At 50.3% G+C, this 25,456-nt stretch overlaps 1 protein-coding gene across 1 annotated transcript; it reads left to right on the forward strand.

The window, feature by feature from the left end:
* Positions 1-1,008: 1,008 nt before the first annotated feature.
* LOC119101248 (uncharacterized) lies at positions 1,009-25,456 on the forward strand. The gene is made up of 5 exons (XM_037224553.1): positions 1,009-1,111; positions 7,128-7,274; positions 18,389-18,738; positions 18,970-19,087; positions 25,448-25,456. Exons 2-5 carry the CDS (start codon positions 7,185-7,187, stop codon positions 25,454-25,456), a joined length of 567 nt encoding a protein of 188 aa, XP_037080448.1. The 5' UTR covers positions 1,009-1,111; positions 7,128-7,184.

Genomic DNA, 25,456 nt, shown 5'->3' on the forward strand with positions numbered 1-25,456 from the left:
ATTCCACTCCTGCAGGCACCAGGGACCACTGGGCTCTTACCAATACAACGTGGCTTCCATGGAACTTGCCGACACGACACCCAGCGCAGCACCAACATTAATTCATTCTCGGGGCGTAAGGCCTGACTCCGTTGCTATTTCATTTGCCAATGGGTGCTACGGTGTGCGCAGACGCTGCCCTGCGCTGACGTGCTCGGAGTCTATCATCGCGCCGGTCACGAGCTCTTTGAAGGTGACCGCGGGGCGTGTGCAGTGCGAATGCGCCTTCATTTTCTCATTACCGTTCGTCAGGGTTACTGACTTAGATACATTCATTGCGGCCTTGGCCACTATTGAAGGCCAACTGTGCTGGTAGCTGTGATGTGTTAATCTGTGGTCACAGGCTGGCTTCAGGATTTTGAATATCTAACTCATTGGTAAATAAACTGTTCCAAATGAAACTGAAAGTAAAACCAAGCATCTTATCGGGCTAACATTATATTTAACTTCAAGGACCGATGGCTGGCGGATGTTATGGCGTAAGCCGCTGGACAGCCATGGCAATGGACCCGCATATGGGATTCCGCTACGTGCGATCGCACAGTCGCGCGGGACGCATGACTCGTTCGCTCATGTCGTTCGCCCATGTCATGTCGTTCGCCCATGCCGCTCTACCGCACCGAACGCCCAACAATTCCGCGCCTTACTGGTGTGGCCGACAGGGAGCTTCGGTAAGCCTGGTGCGAGAATTGGGTGCCCTTGTGTACGAACTTCACAGCTATGCTGTCCCCCCCCCCCTTCTTCTATCACCCCAATCGGCAGGCGCACCGGAGTCACGACCTCTCTACCCCTATTCCCCGGGCCAACCCCCCGGACTGCGACGGTGTCATCAGGCGGCGTGACGTCACGATCACGTGACGGCGGCCAGACCGACGCCACCTGTCCGTTCTCCTTCCCAGGAGCGGTGCCGACGGGAGGCGTCGCCGACGCCGGGTGTCCGCGATCAGTCGGCCCTGCGTCTGCCTGAAGTCAGCACACAGCGACCCGCCGACGCAGGTGTGGGTCGATTTGGGCGCCGAAATCGCAGGTTACGCCGCGCCGCGCGGTTGTCGTCGTTACGACCCCACTGCAGGTACGACAGTGTGCCGTGCTGGTGACGTCACGGGCGGTAACGATCGGCGTGCCGCGAGGAATGTTGTGAAAACAGGTCAGCGCCCACCGCTTTGTTACAGGCGGCCGCCGGCGCAATGGGCCGCGGCTTATCAGTGGACTTGTAGGTTGTTTTCGACGAGGACACTGTCCCGCTATGGGCGTACTGCAGGCTCGATGGCGTTGAAACGACATTCGTTAAACTGTGAAACGGGTTTCCCAGGAGAGTCTCTTCGCGTGTTTTGGAAGGTTTCAAGTGCCCGCTGCAGTGAAATTAGAGCGGAAACTAAATGTTTCAATAGTGGCACATTACAACAGGGGGCCACATTTCTGGAGCAATAGGCCTTTCATGCATGCGATGGCTACGGTTACAGATCATGTTGCCTTGCGTTGGCATACAAAGGCCCCTTGGCTGAATTTGGAAGCGTCCTTCGTAAATCGGAAGCATCCTGCTTTGGATTAGGAGGACCCTCTATGCATCGGGAGACCCCTTTTTGGAACAGGGGCCCTGTTTTAGGGTAGCGAAGCCCTTTCTGCATAATCAGAAAGCGCCATTCTGGATCTTTTAACCAGTATTTATTTACGTGGATGTTAGGCATGCAGCAGTTTGATGAGGGGACACATGCCGTCGGTTGCCCCCCCCCCTCTCCCTCTCCTCTTAAAAACAGCACTGTGCAGGAGCATCTCCCCTGCAAGGAGGCTCCCAGGACCCCCCCCCCCCCCAAGCTCGCAATCCGTGGCGCCGTCCCTGGACAGGTAGATCCACGCAGCAGACCAGTCGGCTGGTCAATGAGCAAGGCGTCCGGAGTACACTCAGAGAATGTACGAAAGAGAACGTTCCATATTTGAAGATATTGAGCCCATTTATACCACCTTGGAGATATTGAGCTCACCTAGAATCATTGATATAGTTATAAGTGGAGTGAACTGCTCTAGACAACAAAATTTCCTATTCACTTTTTGCTTTTGCTAATACAAATTTTCGTATTCTATTTCTCTAAATAAATTCGGTTAATTTCCAATTAGGAGATATATTTCAAGGGTCAAGGTGGTGCACATGTCTGAACCAGCGCAACCCTGCATCATTTGCATTATTCTAAAACAATGCAGCAGTATCCCCGGGGGTTTAGAATTTGGGCCCTTTTTATGCACATCTCACGAGGTTTCCAGTTCAATTTCACGTGTCTGGTGTTTTCCGAGCGTCTGCAAAGCCGTGCTATTGCCATGGAGAGGACTAATTGCGTATATCAAGCACGGGTTTCCTTAAGTATGACCACCTAAAAATACACCAGGCACGTAGGCATTAAGTCACCAGCAGGTTCCATCGGTCAATCAGATCCGTTAAATCATTGCCGGCTCTTCAGCTGGGAAATGATCGAGCACAGGGGCGCAGTTTTGCAAAATGAGTTGGGAACAGGTACTGAACAGCGAAAAACTACTCAAGCTATCACGAACATGTACACCAAAGGCGGGTTCCTGTCCGCGTATGGGCCTCTCTCTTCTCGTTGTTGTGGGAGCTGGAACCCAACTTGGGATGGAAGGAGTGGGTCTGAATAGGGTCTTGTGAGATAACTTCTCCGAAGGTCTATCAGACCAAGTTCGTATCGTTAAAAGATTAGGCTGGGGCATATCTTTTTCCTTGCATTTTCCAGATTATCCTCTGCACAGATCAACGGCTACAGCACTACAACACGGGAAATATAGATTTTACCGTTACTCCTCCAGCTCCATCATCGGATTCCAGCACCGCCTCGCGGTGCCGTAATGATGGCGTAATGCCGTAATGCCGTAAATTATTATCAATCTTAGAACCGTACAGGTACAGCTCGAGGTACAGGTACAGACGAAAAGTACGATCGGACCTCCGTCTAAATGCATGAACTGATGTCCTAAAGGGCTTAAAGACACTTATTTCAGATGCGTCATCATTGTCGTTCGCCCATGGCCACCGCTGCTAGCCGCGGGGTCGGGGCGGGGCTGACGCCGCGCGGCCTATGAGGGCTGCAGCGCCGGGTGTGGGGCGTCTTCGTTGCTAAGGTTTGCAAGCGCGCATGTTAATTTTTATCAAGTGTCGATTCTGACTGAACGTTGAACATTTTCAAACGAGCATGGAGATTGGCCATGCTACTTCCAATTGTTGGGGTCTGGAAACTCCCCGGGGGGCATTCGTCAGCCATTTACCCCCCCCCCCCCGCCCCTTCAACGGGCGTTAAACCTCTGACTGCGTCCTTGCAGTATATGTAAACAGAGCATTTATCTGAGGTAGAACGTCACATTGCCAACTGCCCCAAAAGCTTGAGAAGAGCAAGGCACAGATCTGGAGAGGATCCTGTTTGTTGATGGTTTCGGGATAGGTTGGGCGATTTTACGCTGTTCTGTACTTCCTCCCAACGCATTTTGCAAAGCTACACCCTTGTGCTCGGTCATTTCCCAGTTTAAGAGCCGCTGATGATTTTACGGATATTTTTGGTCGATCGGAAGTGTCGATGACTTCGTGTCCGTGCGTAGTCCGAAATCTACCGGTAATGCGGTAGGCAGTAGCTTTAGCTTGTTTGCACGACGCCCGTGGTGTATTTTCAGGTAGCCATGCTTATCAAAACCAACGTTTCAGCACGCACGGCCGAATATTGCGTCCATGTGGTCCGTCGTGTTTCGTCATGCGAATGCCCCTGCCCAATGGCCTCCAGCCAGTCGATAGTCAATTGGCCTCCTGATCCAATCATGACACGCTCACTGGAACGGCGCTCGGACAGTGCTCGTGTGCTCCAAGGATAGCTCTACGAAATTTATGGAGCTGAAAGGGGCTAAGGAGCTGCAACCATGGGGTTCAGATAGCGCAGTGTTCCACATTTGTACGGGGTTTTGAACTGAAATGGCCAGCTTGAAGATCATTGGGTGCAGTTCACAGCTCTGGCCTTGGTAAGACCTAAACCCTCCTAATTTCTGAGCTATACGTCCGCGAAGATGTGCAGACCTTTTCGGGTAGACTTTTTCAATGTTACACAGACATCCATGGTGTAATAATGACGCCATTCAAATCCTCCTATTCCAATAGCGGTTATGGGACGGTTAATGCTAAGAAAAGTATAATTGCCTTGTCGTTCATATCTGGCGCCAGTGAGAACGATTTCAGATAAAGCTGCCGTCAGTTTGCTCTAAATCAATGTTGTGAAGGTACGATGACACAATCAATAGCGTATTGAGGAGCGTATTTACTAAAGAGAAGTTGCATTGTCGAGGTCAGTTTTTTTTCTACTTGAAAGTATGCCAATAGTCACAGTTGACCTTATTTCGTCACATCTCATACCTGCCACAATATCTTCAAATGTCCCTTTTTCCATTTCCTTTAACCCTCGCCCTGATTCACCGTTTTTCATAACGCGAACTGTTGAGGGTGGGCTTTGATGCCACCCCTTCCCCCTGTTCTTTCCGTATTAATTAAGATTATTTGAAGAATGACTTCTCTGAAGTCATCAATCATGCATAATCACATATATACTTCAAATACGTTGAGATTTGAAGAAATAATGCATCAATCTGATATCAGGTAGTATGTCAGCTGGAAAAACTATTTGGCTGTGGTTGTTACGAATTTGAGACGCTTGCCATGGTTTGCTAACTATGAAAATGGGGTAATCAGCTTGCTCGGCCAGTTGGTTTCTAATATATTTACGGGGAAGGGTTCCGCCCTCAGTCTATGAAAGCTGACGAACATGTTAATAAATGTCGGATTAAAACGAAATAGTCGAATCGGATATTTGGGTTTTCTTTGGACAGCATCAATCCCATAATGACCCTATGTTATCGCACCGTGCTCGTGTCTCCGGCTGTACATCATGTCACATTGGTTGCATATCATACGTCCACGAATTTCTGCTGCCAAATGTTTCCGCGGGTTCAGAAATAACGTGAAACCACAACATATCCCGGACATGTCGGACGAATCCCCGGTCGAGCTCTCCCGCCAGCTTCTCTGTCTTAGGATACATCCTTCGAAATTATGAGTGTGGTCATGATTATCATAGTCATCGTAGTGACACTGAGCGAGCCAGCCGCGATAACAGCCTTCCAGTCGCACCTCCCGTGTGCTTCGCGTCTGCTGTAAATGGTATCCAGCTTAAAATAAGTTAAGTTTGAACGCTCATGCTGCCTTCCAACAGAGCCGTTTGCATTTGCTGCACCTCAAAATAGCAGTTCAAGCCGTTCGTAGTTAAAATCCCTCGTGCTGATAAGCTGACGTCAATGCTGATAACTTACTGGTGCGACTGCCATTGCACTAACCCAGCGGGCGCTAGCTCAACATGACGCCAATACTGACAGTCAAAAGGATGAAATCCCCCCCCCCCCCCCCACTCCTGTTTGCCGACGGTTAACCAGACTTTATTCACATCGCATATCTATTGGCCGAGCGTCTTTCAAGACAATTGCGTTGACCGCCATGCTGCTGAACCACAGACCACGCATAGCGCCTGGCAGCGTACCACTATCCGGTACGCAGGCACGCCAAGCCCCCTCCATCATTTGGTAACCTCTGCTTTGGACAATGCATACCTGGACGCCGTCCGCCGGCAGCGCTGCTTTGTTGGCGTGACCGTAACCCATTACGCAAGTTTGAGCTGTACCCGGGAAAACAACTCGAACGCCTGCTGGCGCATTGCCAACAAAGAGGGACGCATATACCCGCGGGGAGCAAACAAAGGGGGCCGCATATGCTCGCAGCGAACAAACAAAGAGGGACGCATATGCCCGCAGCGAACGGACAGCGTTGACGTCAGCTGCATCAGGTTTGCCCACCCGCAGGTATGGCCAATTTGGTTATGGAGAAGCATTCGACGCGTTGCTCGTTTGGGACAATTGTGCGTAATAAGTGATCGCCATTACCCGCATTGCGGTTGTCATTGGAAAACAGTCGTTTGATTGAAGTTTTCGGAGCTTGTTTCAAAGCCTGTTGAGCGTTTTGAAAACGGCAGATGGATATATGTGTACATTTCCTCTACAGCTGCAACACGATTCAGGTAGTCGCCGGCAACCTTAGCGGGCCCGAGGTTCTCAAAGCTCTTGATTTGATAACAACATATTAATCGTATTTATATGATATTTCTGATTTAATTCGCACAGTGCGCTCGCGTGAAAGCAGCTAATATTCCTAACGCGCTCGTTCTGCGTGTTCGGCACACAAGAGTCTTACTCTCTGGAACAAAGCCAACAAAATATGAAACTTTTACACTCCATCGCGTGAATACAGCGATTCGCGGCAGCTGGCGGTGCTGCACTGATGCACCTGTTCCAGCCGCCGGCATGAGAACCGACACGCCGGCTCTTTGTTGGTGAAGCGGTCGGTAACCCCCGTGCCGTGACTGTCTGCACGGGTGGCGCTTCCGCCCGTCCGTCTGCACGAGGCCGGTGGGCCATGTTCCGCTCGGCCGGCAAGCCTGGCGGGGGACGCGCCCCACCCCGCCCTCGCCCGGTATTGGTTATCGATAGAGCGCCTGGCGTACACTGGTACTGACAGCGGTCGCCCGGTCATTAGCCAGTTTTCAGTGGGCATTTACCCCAAACAAAAGCAGGGTCAGTGCTTTACTGGGCTTGACCATGTCCAGCGATTAATGAAATTCCCGATTTTTGGAGTGAAATTAGTCTGTCGAATTTGTCCGGGGCACCGAAATAACGAACCCCGGTCCCACACATTTCACAAGACATTGCTGCAGTGACACAGCAGCGGGAATTTGGTCTCCTCGTGCATGGTTTTGTGGTGGATAAAGGTCGTGACAGGTCTGCGGGGCCGAAACCCCGTCTAACCGTCCGTAACGTAGGTGACCTGTCGGGTGTGCTCCATTACGACGTTACGACGAGCTGGGGACGCCAGCGTTCCCCCGGCCGCGGGACGTCAATGCCTCCCACAACCCCTACCGCAGTTTGAGCGATAGTGACAGAAAGTGCCTTTCGTGGCAGCCTCCAACATTTCTCGACACCAATTGCAATCGGTCGCTGTTCCCCAGGTCCACTCAAGATAAATCCGGCACTGAGAAGCACCACGCGCGTGCTGCGACGTTGTCATGGCGACGACGTCTCGGAGGGCCAGCGGCATTCCTCAGCCGATCACCCCAGCCGGCTCCCGAACTCCCAGCCGACTCGGCGCCATGCAGGTCAGTGACGCACATTGCAGCAGCCCAACGCCATGCAGGTAAGTGACGTCTACTGGCGACCTTCCCTGCGTCCCGGACTCACCAAGCAGACCGAGCGCCATACAGGTCAGTGACGCCTACTGGCGACCTTCCTTAAGCCCCAGACTCACCAAGCAGACCGAACGTCATTCAGGTTGGTCACTTTCGCTGGGTCCCGGGTTTGCTCAGCGGACTGGATGCTGGGTAGAATAGTGACGCCACCCGAGACCACTTCTGCAGAAGAGATCACTTTCAGGACTCATTGGTGCTGAACTACCGCACATGCCAGCGGCGTCACCTGGTGCATTGCATGCTGGGTGTGGGAATCCTTAAGCAGGCTGGGCGCCACGTGCAGTTGGTGATGCCTGGCGAGCTGAACTGAATCCCAGACTCACCCGGCTAGTTGGACGCCGTGCAGATCGTTGACGCCTCCTGGTGTCATTTGCTGACATTCACCGCAGACTGGTCGCTTAACAGGCTGGTGACGTTCACTGCGTGAATATGTGGTGGTGGGGGAGGGGGGGGGGGGGGAGCTCAACTGCCCGCGGGACGCGGTGCAGGCGCTTGATATTAGCGGACGCGAGATGCTGTTGAACTGCACCAGTCGGCTAGAGCAGGGGAACAGCCAAGACAGACCGAGTGGTTCGTTTTTCATCATGGACGGCTCTCAACAGAAAGTTAAAAATTGACGTGAGGTATGCTCTCTTAGATCCATCCTCCCCCTCCCCCTAAGAAAATCCTGGCTACACCCTTGAGCAGGAGCGTTGCAACGGCTGCACTGGCACAACGGCAACGGCAACCAGCATGCTGACGGCTGTGGCAGCTTTTTATCTACAAACATTTTTTTTGTGGCTGGCTTTCGTGGCCAGCACATTCTTATTTTTATATTTGTTTATATTTTATGTATTTTAAAAACATATTTTAAGGGGCTGTCATCTGATACCTGATGCCCTGAGATAAAGATAGAAGATCCTCTTCTCTACCAGCTTGATCTAGCATGGGACATCGTATTTCAAACTTGTCTTGTGCCAGGCTATAGTTTTACTTCGCAGCCAAAGGCGTAACAACTTTCCATCTTAAAGAGTGCTTGAGCGTAAATGTTGCATGAAAGCTTTCTTAGAACTAAGAGTGAGGCAGCAGGCCAAGAGAGTCTTATAAGCCGCCTTTACGCTTTACATGAATCCGCCGCCTGACCGTCAGCTGCGGCGTTCGTTTCATATATAATTATCCGTGAAAAACACGGTCGGTTATTTTTTTATTTTTTTAATAAGCTTGTATTGGTGATCGAATAAAACACATCTGATCTAACAAGAGGAAAGTGCAAAAAGGTGGCATGCTCACTTTACGTGAGGTTTAGGGAAATACAAAATAACGCAACTTAAGTTTGATTGTGATGTATGCATCGTGTATCTTAAACAGAATGAGGCGGCTCAACATCCATCCATTCTTTACTTCCATAAAGTGCTGTGCTTGGAACACACGCACGTCTACAGTCGTTTCAAAACTTCGAGAGCCACTCAGAACTAATGAAATACTATACCAAAGGAACCTTTTGGTGTCGGTTGCCGAAGGCTTCTTGCTTCACTGGCTTTGCTTTTGCCGTCAACAACATAACCCGAAAATTTTCGCATCCCGTATCGCCTCTATGTCACACGCCGTGCAAGGTATATGTTGATAAATGCTAGCATAGAATCGCTAAGAACAAACACAGATAGCTAGTTATGGATTACTAGCCAAGAAGTGTCTATTAAAAACGCATGAACACAAAAAGTCAGCATCCGTGGCCCGCTTGCATTGGTCCCTATACTGACCGTACATCGCAGGCAAATACGATAAGTAGACGGCTCTAGCATCGACCCAAATCTGGACCACCATTGCTAGCGGGTCTGTTAGGCTACAGGCGCTCCGGGCAGACACTGATCCGCCAGTGTGCTTGATCGGTCCTACGCGTAATTTCCTCAGTTGGGGGGCCCGCTGCCCGGTTATCACGCAATGGACGATGGCGTGCATTGGCGCACGCGTACCCACGCGCCGGTCATGCGCGTAATGGCTTGGTGGCGGCGAAAGCGTCACGCACTTCTTGACATTATTTCCAGGCCGACCGTGTGCAGCTGCCATTTGGCACGTAAGGAACAGGTTGCCGAGGTATTGTTTATATATTATCCGTCTGCTTATCTTGAAACATGACCTGCTGATCAGGACGCTGGCCCGAGATATAGACCTTATGGCTACGAACCGAAATACCTGATCTTATAAAAATTGGGAGAGAGAGGGGAGAGAGAGAGAGAGAGAGAGAGAGAGAGAGAGAGCAAGAGAGAGAGAGGGAGGGAGAGAGAGGGAGAGAGAGAGAGAGAAAGAGAGAGAGAGAGAGAGAGAGGGAGAGAGAGGGAGGGAGAAAGAGCAACAGAGACTTCCTACTACCAAGTAGATGCTACCTGCAAAGGTGGTTAAGTCGAAAGTACATCGGAAGTAGGCAATAACTATGCAAGTTTTTTCTCATCTCAGAACAACTACACCTAATATTGTGTGAAATATTCTGGGCTATAAATACCGTTTGACAGAGCAAGAGCACACGCCATGTCATTTGTAAACGTCACTGTGTGGGCGTTGGATTCAAGAACTGTTCGTGTCCAAGTTATTCGATTCGTGTGACCCAAGCTAAGATACGGTTCATGTAACGCAAACTAGTATCGAAGTCAGAATGACCCGTTTCTGATATGCATGCATGCGGGGCGAAATTCACAAGGAAATTGGTTTACGTTCGTGTTCTTGAGCTTGGCTGTTGTGTATTTACATACACGAACAAGTTAATGCTGTCGACGCACTAAAGTTTTAACGATGCCTTCATCCTTGCTACACCACGGAAGTTTAAACGCTCTAAAAAGCTGTGGCTCTGCCTGGATCATTTTGGCTCAATCGGAGGTGCTTTGGTCCACTATGTTCGCCCGAGTAGTCGCCTTCAGCGGCCTGAGGGAGGGGAGGGGGGGGGGGCACCACCAATGAAAACTCTATCATTGATCGGCCTAGCGCTGGCAGCCCCAGTGCGCACACACAAACACCGTACTCGAGCGGTAACGCGGCCAGGCTAGGGCCGCGGGCCTCCTTAACCTGGGTCGGGCTGTGTCTAACACGCTCATTGACTTACGGGTGTAAATGTTGCAATTTCGATCAGATGCATGCTGCAACCTTGCACTTGAAGTCCCAATGTTATAACTGTTGGTATGCCTTTAAGTGAAGACTCCTCTGACTAGCACAGTTTGTTTGTAAAGCTAGTATGCTCCTCAATGCGTCATTATTTCACTGTGTCGTCGTACCTTGCACAATACTGAGCCAACTGACGGCCGTTGTATCTGGAACTTATGCTCACGAACGCCAAATATGAACAGCTTGAAGATGACATTTTTCTTGGCATTTATCTTCGCGCGGTCAACGAAATGACAGAATTTTAATGACGTTATCATGGCGTCATTAGTCCCTGGTTGACCTTGAAACAGACTACGAAATAGTGTGCAAATATTTGCCGGCGTTTAGGTCAGTGAATGGAGGGCTTTGGGTCTTAAGAAAGGAATGACTGCGAACTGCAATGTATAATGTTCAAGATGGCTATTTCAGGTCAAACCCCATACAAATGTGGAAGACTCCCTCTCACGCGTTAAATGCAAGGCTCCATCAGGAACGCCGTTTTGTGACGCATAATACAGGCGTTTGCGTGGTTCGACTTGTGACGGACATCACGCTGGTATCAAACAACTTGAGAATAACGGCGTAAACGAGAATATGATTGTACGCAAAACACATGCCGTCACGACCAAATATACAAGAACACAACAAGAAATGGTCAAAACACGCACAAATAACGTTGGTCAACTTGTTCACACGCACAAATGAACAAGTCACCCTGCGGCAAGTATAAGTACCACAGCGGGCCAGGTCGCTCGCTACATTGGCAGTATTGACGCAGCCAGCCTGGCAGCCACTCTGATGTGAACGCTTCAGAGCTTTGTTAAATGATAACGCACAGAGCAGAACATTTACTAAATAGTAAAGTTGTGTTATTTGGAGCGATCTTTTGCACCCAAAAGCATAAAAATAGTTACAAGTGAGCTTTTCCATCATATCTGATGCTTGCATCAATATCTTCAAATGCGAAACATTCCCTGTAAAAAATTAAGTCTCTGTATCCTTTTGGATTCCCTGTGGCATAGACGCTCGCGTTTCGGAACGCACCGGCCTGCTTCTGGGCAAAGCATGAGCTACGGCTATTGCTGATATTTTGGTAATGTCAATGAAAGCGCAAAACAAAAAAAATCCAGCGTCATGGTTAAACGCTTTGAAAACATCATCCGTAGCCTCATCAATGGACTTTTGGAAGTCCATTTATAAGGTTGCGGATGACATTTCCAAAGCGTTCAACCAGGCACTGGAATCAAAACACGTTTAGGCAGATCGAACTCGGGGCTAATTACGCCCAATTTATCTGCGATAGGCGCCATTCCTTGGCAAAAGGGCGGGGGACAGCTCGCTCGAGACCGGTGGCAGCGGTGTTCCAGCACCAGCAGCTGGCAGCGTACGGGGTGTTGCGGCGGGACGTGGCAACGGTCACCAGGTGGCTGCCTGGCTCGGTCGCACAAGCAAAGGTCAGCGCAGCACCCAGCTCATGTCTCCGGGGTCCGTGCGATGTTTTGCAAAACGCCGGTAGCGCTACAACAACAGTCATTCGAAGCGAGCGTCATACCTTCCCCGCACAACACCAGGGCGCCTGTGCGAACTCCGAATGCCCCTTCGCATCCCTGAACGCCCTCTCCCGCTGCACCCCTGTCGGAGGGGGCCCAGTGCGCCCCTGACCCGCTTCGGGCGTCGGTGGCGCCCGGGTCGACGCATCGATTCCGACGCGGGTTGGCCGTCGCCGCGCCGACGGCGACGCGGGCCGGCCGGCAGTCACCGGCGGGCGCGGACGGCCGCGGCCGTGGGAACGACGGTCGGCGCCGCGAACGCCGGGGCAGCGGGGCTAACGAGCGACAGGTGAGTCAGCTGGTGTGGTGATCACCCTGTGACGATCAGCCGGACGGGAGACGGGGGACAGGTGAGTCAGCTGGTATGATGATCACCCTGTGGCGATCAACCCGGACGAGAGGCGGGGACAGGTGAGTCAGCTGGTATGATGATCACCCTGTGACAGTCAGCCGGACGAGAGACGGGGACAGGTGAGTCTGCTGGTATGATGATCACCCTGTGACAGTCAGCCGGACGAGAGACGGGGGACAGGTGAGTCAGCTGGTATGATGATCACCCTGTGGCGATCAACCCGGACGAGAGACGGGGGACAGGTGAGTCAGCTGGTATGGTGATCACCCTGTGACGATCAGCCGGACGAGAGACGGGGGACAGGTGAGTCAGCTGGTATGATGATCACCCTGTGACGATCAGCCGGACGAGAGACGGGGACAGGTGAGTCAGCTGGTATGATGATCGCCCTGTGACAGTCAGCCGGACGAGAGACGGGGACAGGTGAGTCAGCTGGTGTGGTGATCACCCTGTGACAGTCAGCCGGACGGGAGACGGGGGACAGGTGAGTCAGCTGGTGCGGTGATGACCCATGAGTGCTCACGCATGACATGCTGATGGCCCTTTGACGACCGGCCCGGACGGGAGACGGGGCACAGATGAGAGCGACTGCTAACCGATGAAAGCAGCTGAGGCAAATCAGATCCGCTGATCACCGTCCAGATCGACCGATGGCAGAGGAGCGAGCGACCTTGTGAGATCAAAGACTGGCCATTTGCGTGCTTTGAGAAATGAGACAGCACGATGCTCTCGTGTCAATCGCCACGGAAGGGGGTCAAGGATTCACTAATGGAGAATGGGTAGCGGGGTGCGGTGATTATGGATATAGAGGAAAAAACCGACGAATTGCTGGAAGAGGAGACAGTAGCCATGTCAAACGATCAGTGTAGAGAACGATGTGTAATGACGTATCAGTGAAAAGCGAGACTGACAAGCGATGGTATCCTTTGATGGGGACACTGAAAGAAAGTGAAGGACCGAGAAGCGGTCTGTTATACCGGAAAGGCTGAGTGACAGTCCGATATAACCGAGGACCGAGTGGCAGTCTGGTGTAAGTGAGGGACCTAGTGGCAGTCTGATGTAAGTGAGGGACCGAGTGGCAGTCCGGTGTAAGTGAGGGACCGAGTGGCAGTCTGATGTAAGCGAGGGACCGAGTGGCAGTCTGATGTAAGTGAGGGACCGAGTGACAGTCTGATGTAAGTGAGGGACCGAGTGACAGTCCGGTATAACCGAGGGACCGAGTGGCAGTCCGGTATAACCGAGAGGCCGTGTGGCAGTCCGGTAAAACCGAGGGACCGAGTGGCAGTCCGGTATAGCCGCGGGACCGAGTGGCAGTCCGGTATAACCGAGAGGCCGAGTGGCAGTCCGGTATAACCAAGGGACCGAGTGGCAGTCTGGCGTAAGTGAGGGACCGAGTGGCAGTCTGATGTAAATGAGGGACCGAGTGACAGTCCGGTATAACCGAGGGACCGAATGGCAGTCCGGTATAACCGAGGGAACGAGTGGCAGTCCGGTATAACCGAGGGACCGAGAGGCAGTCCCGTATAGCCGAGGGACCGAGTGGCAGTCCGGTATAACTGAGGACCGAGTGGCAGTCCGGTATAACCAAGGGACCGAGAGGCAGTCCCGTATAACCGAGGGACCGAGTGGCAGTCTGATGTAAGTGAGGGACCGAGTGACAGTCCCGTATAACCGAGGGACCGAGTGGCAGTCCGGTATAACCGAGAGGCCGAGTGGCAGTCCGGTATAACCGAGGGACCGAGTGGCAGTTCGGTATAACCGAGGGACCGAGTGGCAGTCCGGTATAACAGAGGGACCGAGTGGCAGTCTGGTGTAAGCGAGGGGCCGAGTGATAGTCTGGTGTCAGTTAGGGACCGAGTGGCAGTCTGGCGTAAGTGAGGGACCGAGTGGCAGTCTGATGTAAGTGAGGGACCGAGTGACAGTCCGGTATAACCGAGGGACCGAATGGCAGTCCGGTATAACCGAGGGAACGAGTGGCAGTCCGGTATAACCAAGGGACCGAGAGGCAGTCCCGTATAACCGAGGGACCGAGTGGCAGTCTGATGTAAGTGAGGGACCGAGTGACAGTCCCGTATAACCGAGGGACCGAGTGGCAGTTCGGTATAACCGAGGGACCGAGTGGCAGTCCGGTATAACAGAGGGACCGAGTGGCAGTCTGGTGTAAGCGAGGGGCCGAGTGATAGTCTGGTGTCAGTTAGGGACCGGGTGGCGGTCTGGTGTAAGTGAGGGACTGGGTGGCAGTCTGATGTAAGTGAGGGACTGAGTGGTAGTCTGGTGTAAGTGGGGGACTGGGTGGCAGTCTGGTGTAAGTGAGGGACTGAGTGGTAGTCTGGTGTAAGTGCGGGATGAGTGGCAGTCTGGCGTAAGTGAGGGCCTGAGTGACAGTCTGGTGTAAGCGAGTGATCGAGTGGCAGTCTGGTGTAACCAAGCGACCGAGTGGCAGTCTGGTGTAAGCAAGCGACCGAGTGGCAGTCTGGTGTAAGTGAGGGACTGAGTGGCAGTCCGGTGTAAGCAAGCGACTGAGTGGCAGTCTGTTGTAAGCTAGCGACCGAGCGGCAGTCTGGTGTAAGCAAGCGACCGAATAGCAGTCTGGTGTAAGCGAGTGACCGAGTGGCAGTCTGGTGGAAGTGAGGGACTGAGTGGCAGTCTGGTGTAAGCAAGCGACCGAGTGGCAGTCTGGTGTAAGCGAGTGACCGAGTGGCAGTCTGGTGTAAGTGAGGTACTGAGTGGCAGTCTGGTGTAAGCAAGCGACCGAGTGGCAGTCTGGTGTAAGCGTGATTCAGGAGTACGAGATCAGAAGGCTAGGGTGTCGCCAGGCCCCAAACGACGTTCAGGATACGGAAGTGGCTCTGTGGTAGGTCGAGAGATGCATAACCAGAAAATCAGTGACTGCTGGAATGCAGTTAGGATCTATGGTCCTCTCGTGTCACGGTAACTCTCGGAACATACCGCTTTTTGACTTCATGAGGTGAAACATGTCGAAAGAGGGGCATTTCAGCGGGTCGTTCAAGGTGAGTGAGAGAGGAAACTCGGAAACGGCAGGATATCCACGTGAAGAGGATGAGGAGATATAGCGCATGATTACTGTCATTTGAGGTGTCAGGGCGTATAGCCGATGCTGGTATTAGTGAAGAGAGGCCGAACCAGTGGAACGCCATTCGCCAGTATCAGAGGCTGGGTCTGGAGACGCATCACAGCAGGCTGGGGGTCACATGGGTGATCGTGAATTATTGACGTTAGGTAGGGAGCTGGAACGCAACGGTATTCGTCCCTAGAAGTACACTCGGGCTTCAAATGTGCTGGAGATTTGTTGTACTATTTTAGTCGTCTCCTATGTTGTACGGGGAACAAAAAAGGGAGATCTACTGCTTTTAAAGCCGTATTGACACTATATTTTGGTGGTTGCTCGGCATGTTTTCTTTAACCAGTATTGCCTGGTGTATTAAAGGAAATTTATTTGCACCGAAGTAATTCCAAAGTACGTCGCAATAGGAGCTTAGCGTTTACTTGTGAATAGAAGTTGAAGATTACATTATTTTTTTCTTATTCAGAAGCAGTTCTGGGCTGTGCAGTGCGTGGGTTGTTCCAGTTGTTTGTAATGTTTTCGGTTTAAAAAGCGTTCTTCCTACTTTTTAACTCAGCATTCTGACAGAACGCTGGCAGGGGCGCAGAGGTCATGGCATGTACCGAAGCCTAGTAGCCACAGGCCTCCCTAACCCAATCACAGTGTTGCGCCTTAAATGGACAATTGCAGCCGGCAATGTTTATTGTTTAGTTTTGTTTGTTTTATTATTATTATTTGAATATTTGTTTTATTGTTATTATTTGAATAGGTCACATAAAAGGCTGCTGGTAATGTTAGGTAGGAACGTTTCGTAAAGTAAAAGGGCCAAACCTGCCTTTGAAGTAGATTCATGCCATATATTTTTATAGGTTTTATTACTAGCTTTCAGCAAAAACCAACTAGCCACTGGCCCTCTCCCCTCCTCGGTTACATTACTTTGCCCATAAAAGCTTGTGGTGAGACGATTGGTTTGGCGTTAGTCTGCTGAAATACAGGCACACAGAAATGTTTAATGATGACAAAGAGCATCATTTGCCGCACATGACAGAAGCATGACCAACTTACGTAGGACTTTAAAATGATCGTGCTGGGTAAATCACTGGATTGTCATCGCCAAACTTGGTAACGGTAGGAGTAAGTTAAGAACAATTAACGCCATTTATGCACCATTGCCTTCACAATGAACTCGACCGATGAGATGCACGAAACGAATAAGTATGACCGCTGCCTTTGCATGGGGAATGTTGGTCTTTGTTCATCCCTGGCTCTAAGCACACAACTTCGTAGTTCGGATGCATGTTTGTCCACAGGCGCATAGACTCAGCTTCCCTCAGGGGATTCAAATTGTCAAGTTGTCAAATTGTCTCCAAAATTCCGCGAATTTGGACCATTTTAGCAAAATACTTGCAATTGGTGCAGATTTCTTCGGTGAGGGAGGGGGGGGGGCATGTCCCCATGGCGCCATTCTATCTGGCTATGTTCCTGATCCTCTAAGCATATTGTGTAGCGTATTCTAAATATTGAAAAGCCGAGTAACGTGTTCGTCTGTCTCGGGTGGCTGCTTTCTCCCACGGAAGTAGCAGCATTGACATTTTAACTGCATGGCAGTTTCAGGTAACTCATTCCATGCACAGCGTTTTAACAAGCTTGCTTCTGAAGTCCGATTATGCACCGTAAATTTGTTCACTCTTTCCTTGTTTTGGCACGCGAGAAGTCTGAGTGTTCAGCGTAGGCAGCTCGTCGACTTATTGGTTTCTTGGTTGTCATAACATGAACTGATTAAGCAGTTGGCGATACAGGGTCTGACTCGCCGCTCGGAATTCATGCAACGGGCATTTGACATCAGTTACCCAAAGCTTCGTTACGGTGCCCTGTGGCACGTAAGAAATCGACTTCGCAAAGCTGCTGTGACAGAATTCTGAGGCTAAAACAGAAAACGGGCTTTTAAACCTGGACGATTAGCACGCAAACAAGCTTGGTGGTGTTTTGCATAAATAACACACTGGTAGGGTACAGTAGTACTACAATCGGCTTAAACGCTGGCAGCAGGGAAAAAAAGCGGCAAGTATCAAATGCAAGTGCATGAACCTTTCTTCTTCTTCTAAAGCACCCCACCTAGCCGAGCTCAGGACGCTCAGGGCAAAGGCAATGGTGCGTGGATGGTTCGGATATTCTGATGGCATTGCCTTCATCGAGGCTGGTAATCATAACCGTTTGTTCATCAAGCTTATTCTAAAACTCGGTGTGCCTTGCCCGGGTTCTAATCACGTGCAATAGATGAGGCTACTTGTCACCTCTCAAAAGGTGTCGGGTGCTGGTTATTGTCTAGCAGACCTGGTCCGGTGGTTGGTCTCCCCTATGAACTATTGCTAGGGCACAAGGGAGGAGAGTGGTATGGGCCATATAGTATTTGATTTTTTGTAAGCTTTTAACATCAACGTTGCGGTGGTGCATAGCACGAGTATTAATCGCCTCTAAAAAAAAATGGGTCAGGTCCCTCACTTTTTGGGACGTTCCTACATCACTTAATAACGGCTTAATCTTGAGGTCTTCAAGATGCAATCAAGAAACGAAAGCGCATGCCACCATCGTCCACGTTGGCAAATGTCATATGAGCACACCCATTGGAAGAGGGTGAACGGATTGCACTAATAATCCATTATAATAGCGGTTTTTGCAATGCGTACCGCTGCTGTTTTAAGCGTTGCCTTGCTTTTCTACACAGCGCGACATGCGCGAAGGTTGACAAGCTAGACGCTGAGTTTGTGTCATAAAAGTAGCTTCCAAGCACCTTAAGGCCATGACCTAATGGGAGCAGACGATCTTACCCGTCATGGTCGTTGCACTGTCTTTCACTGTTAAGCCACTCGACTGATTTACGCTGGAAAGCTGTGTTGTATTTGGGCTTGAAATGTCTGTAATTATCAAATGACTCTCTCTCCTGCAGGCGCAGTACCAGCAGAGATTGACATCTGAGCGTCAAGACAAGCGCTCCACGCTTTCTCTGGGTCGCCGCGACGCCCCAGAATCGCCCCAGCCCCCCGCGTCGACCGGCCGCACCTCTGATTACCCAAGTCCCCGCCGGGCGGCGCCAGCATCGCCTGGCTCCAGCAGCACCGGTAGCGCGGGGTCGGTGATGAGCAGCTTGTCAGCGTCGCTCAGCATGAACAGTTCGCTGGGACCGGGCAAGGTGCGCGCCATGTTCCAGGCGCGCCGGCAGGGCGGCAACTCCGCGCAGGGCTCTCCCGTCGGCTGGGACAAGAGTTACCCGCTGGAGCCCATCCAGAAGGGCACGCCGCCAGCCAGGAGCGGCAGGGGCGGTGCACGCCGCTCGCCGCCGCAGCCGACGGTAAGTAGAGGCCGCAAGCCGCCGGCCCGCAGCGGCGGCGGCGGCGGTGGCGGTGGACCCAGCATGCGCAAGGCTAAAAGTCACAACAATCTGGCGGCGGCTGCCGAGCCGAAGCGCGGCGCAAGAGCGGCGCGCAGTAGCTCGTTTGACGGCCGCGCCAGGCGCAAGCCGCCTCACAGGCAGGAGGAGCGCAACCGCATCAACGACGAGATGCGGCGGCGCGAGGGCGAGCTGCTTAACAAGATTAAGGGTAGCACGAAGGAGCCGGCGGGACTGCAGGCGCGCGCGCCGCGCAGGGTGAGTGCGCGGCCGGCGGGTGTGCGACCGACGGTGACGTCACAGCGATGCCGTGGGCTTGTCACCTGGCATCGCGTGCCAGCATGGCGTGCCGTGCAGGCTGATCCTCGCTTTCAGCACAGGCTTTCGTGGAAGGGTCTCAGCTTCTGGATGTCGCACACATCGGAGACACTGGCTATGATGGATATCGATTTTTACTTTGAAGGACTGGGCCCGTCAAAATGTTACATTTGAGTTGCATACAGACTTAACGGACGGAACTCAGAAGCTCCTAAAGCTTTGTTACTTGAAGTGTGAACAGCTAAAGGTATGTGCTGAAAAGTGCACATAAGACGTGAGTGCAGCTTCAAACTCGTTTTCACCTGGTGTGAAAAGTTGAAAATTCTGTCGTTAGACTTCATGAGGGATGACCTCTTTGTCAAGATCATTTTGGTCGCACTTCACGATGAGCCACCCAGAAACGTCAGTTTGTCAAGAATGTGTTTCTGACAGGACTTGCATTTATTTTGACATGCTACATGATGGTGCGTGATATTCCATAAAATGCAGTGCGCTTAGTTTACCTAACGTTAAGCTCAATCAGTTACGTCAAGGATAGAAATTTACGAGGGTTGTTTTTTACGTCGCGGGATTTTATTTTTTGCTGGAAATATCGATGCTCGTGTGAAGCTGTTTTCATTCCAACTTTCAGTAACCAGAATGGCGTGGCTGCTTTGCAGCTTGGCAATACTTTTTGCCAGATAGAAAGGACCCAAATTGTCCGCAATATCTGGGGAGCAATGCCGTCATGCTGCAAAGCCGTCAGACCCTTCGGTCTTATCAAATCTGGAGCAGTTATATAGCATTGGTTTAAAAAATAACTGATTGGTTACTTGTCATGCCTCATCTATACGTGTGCCATTTGCAATTTATCAGACCCCTGTCATCCCTTAAGCGGCCCATTGACCGCTTATTTAACTGAAGTCAACAATTCTTGTCCAATCAGAGGACTCCTACGTACCTCGTGGTGCAGCTTTCAAACCAACATCACAGAAAACCAATGACGTCACGGGACCACATGGCTGAGCGGTCAAGTCGCTGAATAACCGGGCCTGGTATACGTACCCTGATATTTAGGCCAATTGAGGTCGCATTAAGAGGTAATTCATGCCACTTGACAAGTGCTTTGCAGCGCCGTCGGTCTTTTCGTCGTGCCATACATTCTCTTGGAAAAATGGCATGGATATTGCGCAATCAAGATCGAGGAAATTACGCAATCGAGTGCTGAATTGAGTGACATCATCCGATGCGCCACGGGTTACACTTGCCGCTGATTTGTTTTTATCCTGTAACTAAATGTGCCAAGGTACATACACTAAAGCTTTCTTGTACAGCTATAATGCACAATTCTGAAGATTGGAAGAGGCCTGCAATCACCATTTCTATTTCTCTGATCTGACCTGACCTATCAAGGGTCACCCGTAGCGATGGAAATGAGCATTTATAGGATGCAGCTTTACGCGAGCTGTTGGGTGCGGCTTTCCACTTGGTCTGGTTTTTGTGACTGTTTTGTTTCGTTCATGAGACTCTGTGAAGCTCCTTTAGTGGTTGGTATTAATTGTTGATCAAGCAAGGACTTGGCAGAAGCGTATGCACGATGAGCTGAAACAACCAAAGATGGCAGTAGATTCGTTGTTGTGTATCTCTTGGGGTTGAAGAACCGGGTTAAGACCCCCGGTTTTCGTCGTGTTTAGAAAAAATAGTGGAGAACTATTTTGTCATGTACGCTATTTTGGCTTCCAGGGCGCCATTTCAAACGGACTTGTCTCAATAGGTCACTAGACAGGAAAGACGCTGCTGGATCACATCCAGCTTGATGCATTATTTATGCCATTTAGTCGTGGTATTTCAAGAATACATGAAGGTAGGGCCCTCGGTGAGACGCATTCGCCATATTGTTAGAACAAAGCCAAAGATCTGGAATGACAACTATTCTTGCAACCGAAAAGCAAAAAAACTGTGAGATATGTCACCTGTACCATCTTAGCATATGCAATGGCTTTTGCAGCCTGAAAGTATGATCATTTTATGTTTTTAATTACTATTATTAACGTTGCTTTTACGTACCTTTTAAGTTACTTTATTTCTTAACATTATGGTCATTTACTTCTGTTAACGATAAGTTTTTGGACCTCGACCGTCTGGAGGTTCACGAACATTACCCAAAGTTTCTTAAATGCTTACAGACTTATCCCAGTTGGTCTAAAGGAGTTTAAGCGCTTATTAGGCGCAAACTCGACATGTGTTGGAACAAAACAATGTTTTGATGCCACATTAACCTCTGAAGTTGCAATACAGTCCGTGGTTATTTGTTTCTATAAATTCGGCATTGTGCAATTCTCTATCAGTTTTACAATTATTCTGTTGTAATTAGTCTAACAGGCTGACTGCGGAGGATGTAGAGGGTCGTCAGCGGCCACGAAAAGGTTAATATGAATTTACATTATAATTGTCGAGCCAAAGCGATCTGTGCCGCACACTTGCGTTGATAAGTTGTCCAAGCTGATGCATTTTGGAACTCAGCGATTACCGAACGAGTCATGTGAATCGGTAGAGCAGAACCATCGTTGCCAATGGGATTATCTGAATTTTGACCTGACTTGACCTTGACTTAAACTAGCCTTGATCTTTTACCTTCGGCCCATGGCTCGTTTCTGACGAGATACAAAAGGTTCTGCTGTTTAGCGCCAATTTACGAAGCGTTGCGACCCTTATTAGTGAGCGGTCCGACCTGAGGTCCCCAGAAAACTCGAGCGATTCCAAGATGTGTCGCGCCACAAGCCATGCTTCAAGGGTACCGTGACCTTCTCTGTTTTTGGTTCGCCAGCACAATGAATTGCATTTTGAACGTTTTAATCCAACGGCCAGATTCTGAGGGTAATCCACTCGCATTTGAGTCAGGTTATGCTCAATTGCCATTGCTAGTCGTGTGGCTTTCAAGTGGCACACAGCGTCTTTCTTTCCGGCATTTGCGCGCTCCTCCCTATTGTTGATGAACGCTTCCCTTGTGTTGAAACTTGCTCACCGTCTGACGTGGGCTCTGAGTCTGGGACCGCCAGGGGATTTAAAGTCACCGCTCCTGTTTGTTGGAACAACTTCTGAGTCGTTCAAGGCAGATCAGCCGGATGTGTTGCATATGATATGGAATTCAGTCGTATTCTTTTTTAAGAGAAAACCGGCTTCATGGCCGGTCTCGTCGCCGGTTATTATGCCACCAGTGAAGTTTTTACGCTATTTGTGCTTCCGAAACCTACCAGTTACTGGTGGAGTTATGGATTGATTCGATGTAACTCATCAGTTAGCTTGGCTGTGTGCCAGTCAGCTTCATACATAGTACAGCGGAACACTAAATGTCCTATGAGGTCAACTTATTTCTGTTGAAATAAGAGGTCGTGTGCTGTCCGTGTTTGGTTAGTGTTCGGTGCTGGTAAATAGTTTCGGACGAATGAATGACTTCGGCCACATGAGTCGGAGGAACACAAGAAAAAATTTTCAATTCTGACTTGACCACGACTCGACTTGATCCTGATTAGACCTGGCCTGGTGCTTTGACCTTTTGTCAATATCATAGTATGATTCAAATGAGCAAAAGCGATTTTTCCGTTTTTTGACGCTTGCAATGCCATATGTACATCAGCAACGGCCATTGCCCAATATTTCAGCGACTAAAGGATTTTGAATTTTTGCTGTCGGGAATTAATTCTAAGTATTTTTGCTTAGGTTGTGGCGCAACCAGTCGCTTCGGAAATGTTAACGTATTAATTCCTGGGTGAGATTGACTAGAAGTATTGATCACTGTTCGAATTTTCCCCGTACTATGATCGCCCGTAGAATAGCAGAGAGCAGAGTAAAAAAAGTTTTAAAAATGAATAAAATAATTTTGCTCCCCCCCCTTCGCTTGGATGCCAAAAGACATCAGAGGGCGCCTGGACAATCCCTCGTGCTCGTGCAGCGAGGAAAATGTTGCATCAAAAGCCCTGCTGGAGTATCATTACCATCTAGCGGTATTTGATTGTATCATGCAGTGGTCGGACCACGGTGTGGGTGCACGAGTGTCACTCACAGCGGCCTGGAAGCTCAACAGCAGGCGCGGGTTCCGTTCACATATAAGGCGTCGCACTTCGAAAGCACTGGATTTTATAGCTCTTAGCCAAAAGTATCGTTAAACGCGCGCTCGGGTGGGAGGTCAAATTGCCTCTCCCCCGAAGATTTCTCCAGAATGATTTCCGAACGTCGTAGCCGCTCCAAACTTGGCATAGCTGTAGATATGTCAACAGCGGATCATCTGGCATTACAAATTTAGATGTACCTTGTAAGGTCGCTGACCTATGGCAGGTCAAATTCGGGTCATGGTTTCAGCCAATGCAATTTGTAGGGAATCGTTCAATCTGATCCAACAGTGGCGTGTAAGACGGAGCCATACACCTCTGAGATGCTTTCTCAGGTAGCACAACAATTGAATGAACAAACTACATTGACCTAAGGTCAGTTGTAAAGGTCAGACCACCGTCAAAATCAACCTGCTTTATTACCCTAGGGCTTGCTGCATGGGGTAGTTTTAGTTGCTCATTTCAAATTTATTGATAACAGGAACCGTATTATACACCTTCCATAGACTTCCTAAAGGTCAGAATAGTTAACTGACCAAGAATGACCCAGGCCATTATTTTGTTTTGAGCTGCTTAATGCCTGGCGTAATCTATGTTTCTTATCCAAATGCAAAACCCAAAGCGGTCTTGTGTGATTTTAGTCACCATGTCATTCAAAAGGTCAAACAAGGTATCTGACCTTAGATGAGCATGCGATATTATGCTTAGAGCAGTTATGTAGGTTCCAGGGGCCCTTCGGGGACCAACCTGGAGTTTGATCAACCTGGGGACCAGCCTGGGAGGGGGGGGGGGACAAATTGACCTCCCACTCGAGCGAAGGGTATCCAACCCGGGCGCGTGTTAAGTCGCGAGAGTGGTTTATGCCGTCACCGGTCAGCTGGATTCAATATTTCAAATTCAGTAGGTGGAAAAGACGAACTTGTGATCTCTCGAGGTGTGTTTACAAAAGCCAGTTTGAATGCCAATAGTATGTGGGTGCTGACCGACGTTCGCACTGCCCGATCTTGAACGGGCAATCCTCACGTGTACCAAGCTTGCTGTAAACCTATACTCTGCCACTTGTTTCAAACGGACTTCTAAAAGCTGTTTATTTCTTCGCAAGGTGGATGCATCGCAGACTGTTCACATGAACTTAATGGTGTGCGGGGAGTCAGCTGTTGTTACGACGTCACGGTCCACCAACAGCCATCTGTACAGTTTTCAGTTCTGTGCCGGCGTGACTGTGGGAACAGAAATGAATGCCGTGATCTAATTAACAACGCCACGTGACGCGTCATGAATGCTTCACCGTGCAGACGTCCGCGGTCCAACGCGAAAGTGCTGGAACGTTCATTCCCACGTCGTTTCGAGTCCGATAACCGCCCTTGTCGCTTGGTTACCATCGACAAGGTCATCAGGGGTCAACCGCTCACGGGGCGATTTTGCCCAGCCGCCTGGGTCGTGTGGTTACCACCAACAAGCCCTTTGGCGTGCGCTGAACAGTGATAGCGTCGCCAGGGTAACGCTCCTGTTTACCACCGCTAATGTCACCAACGCCCTGAAGCAACTGCGGATAGCGGTCGTCCGGGTTCAATGTGGCGGTTGTTGGCGACATCAGGGTCAGGATGTGTACGCGTGCTCACAGACACGGCCATCAGGGTCATGGTCATGGTGGTCACTGTTTACGTCAGCAAAGGCCATATTTGTCTTCCCCGAGTACATGCGCATTGGGTCTCAGTTTGTTTTCCCGTCATGAGATGTGGCCACGGTTTTATTTGTATTTCTCAGAAGTAATGTTCGGGTTTTCGGCGATTGTCCTTAAGCCAGCTTTCAGAACTATCACCGATTGTAAAGTGGTCATTTAGAGTAAACACTTTAAGATTTGTTTTAATGATTATGTTGTTTGTAATGTAATGCATATAACCTGAGGATTATATACAACATATAACGTCTCTAAAATTGCATCGTATTATCAATGAACGCGCCAGCCTTGGTTTGGTTCTGTCTGTGCCTCTACGACAGCATGCAATCGTGAAGCGCAAACACGCTGCTCTCACTTGTTTTGCTGCTGCTCTCCATTGCTTCCGGCCTGCAGCCAGAAACAATAGAGCGGCGAACCTTAGTTTCCTTTCCCTTCACGCTTTCTTGGCGCGTGCCTGCCGACCTCGAACCCAGCCGATAATGGACCTGAGCCCTCAAAAGACCCACACGGCACGGCTGTCTGGGTCGTCAGGACCCCTGA

Source organism: Pollicipes pollicipes, unplaced genomic scaffold (genome assembly GCF_011947565.3).
Source record: "Pollicipes pollicipes isolate AB1234 unplaced genomic scaffold, Ppol_2.1 Scaffold_2555;HRSCAF=2994_pilon_pilon_pilon, whole genome shotgun sequence".
Taxonomy (NCBI): domain Eukaryota; kingdom Metazoa; phylum Arthropoda; class Thecostraca; order Pollicipedomorpha; family Pollicipedidae; genus Pollicipes; species Pollicipes pollicipes.

Coding starts and splice junctions, on each gene's coding strand:
- LOC119101248 (XM_037224553.1), top strand. CDS start 7,185: ATGGCGACGACGTCTCGGAGGGCCAGCGGCATTCCTCAGCCGATCACC. Junction 7,275..18,388: donor GCCGACTCGGCGCCATGCAG/GTCAGTGACGCA, acceptor TCTCTCCTGCAG/GCGCAGTACCAGCAGAGATT. Junction 18,739..18,969: donor CCCATCCAGAAGGGCACGCC/GCCAGCCAGGAG, acceptor GCCGCCTCACAG/GCAGGAGGAGCGCAACCGCA.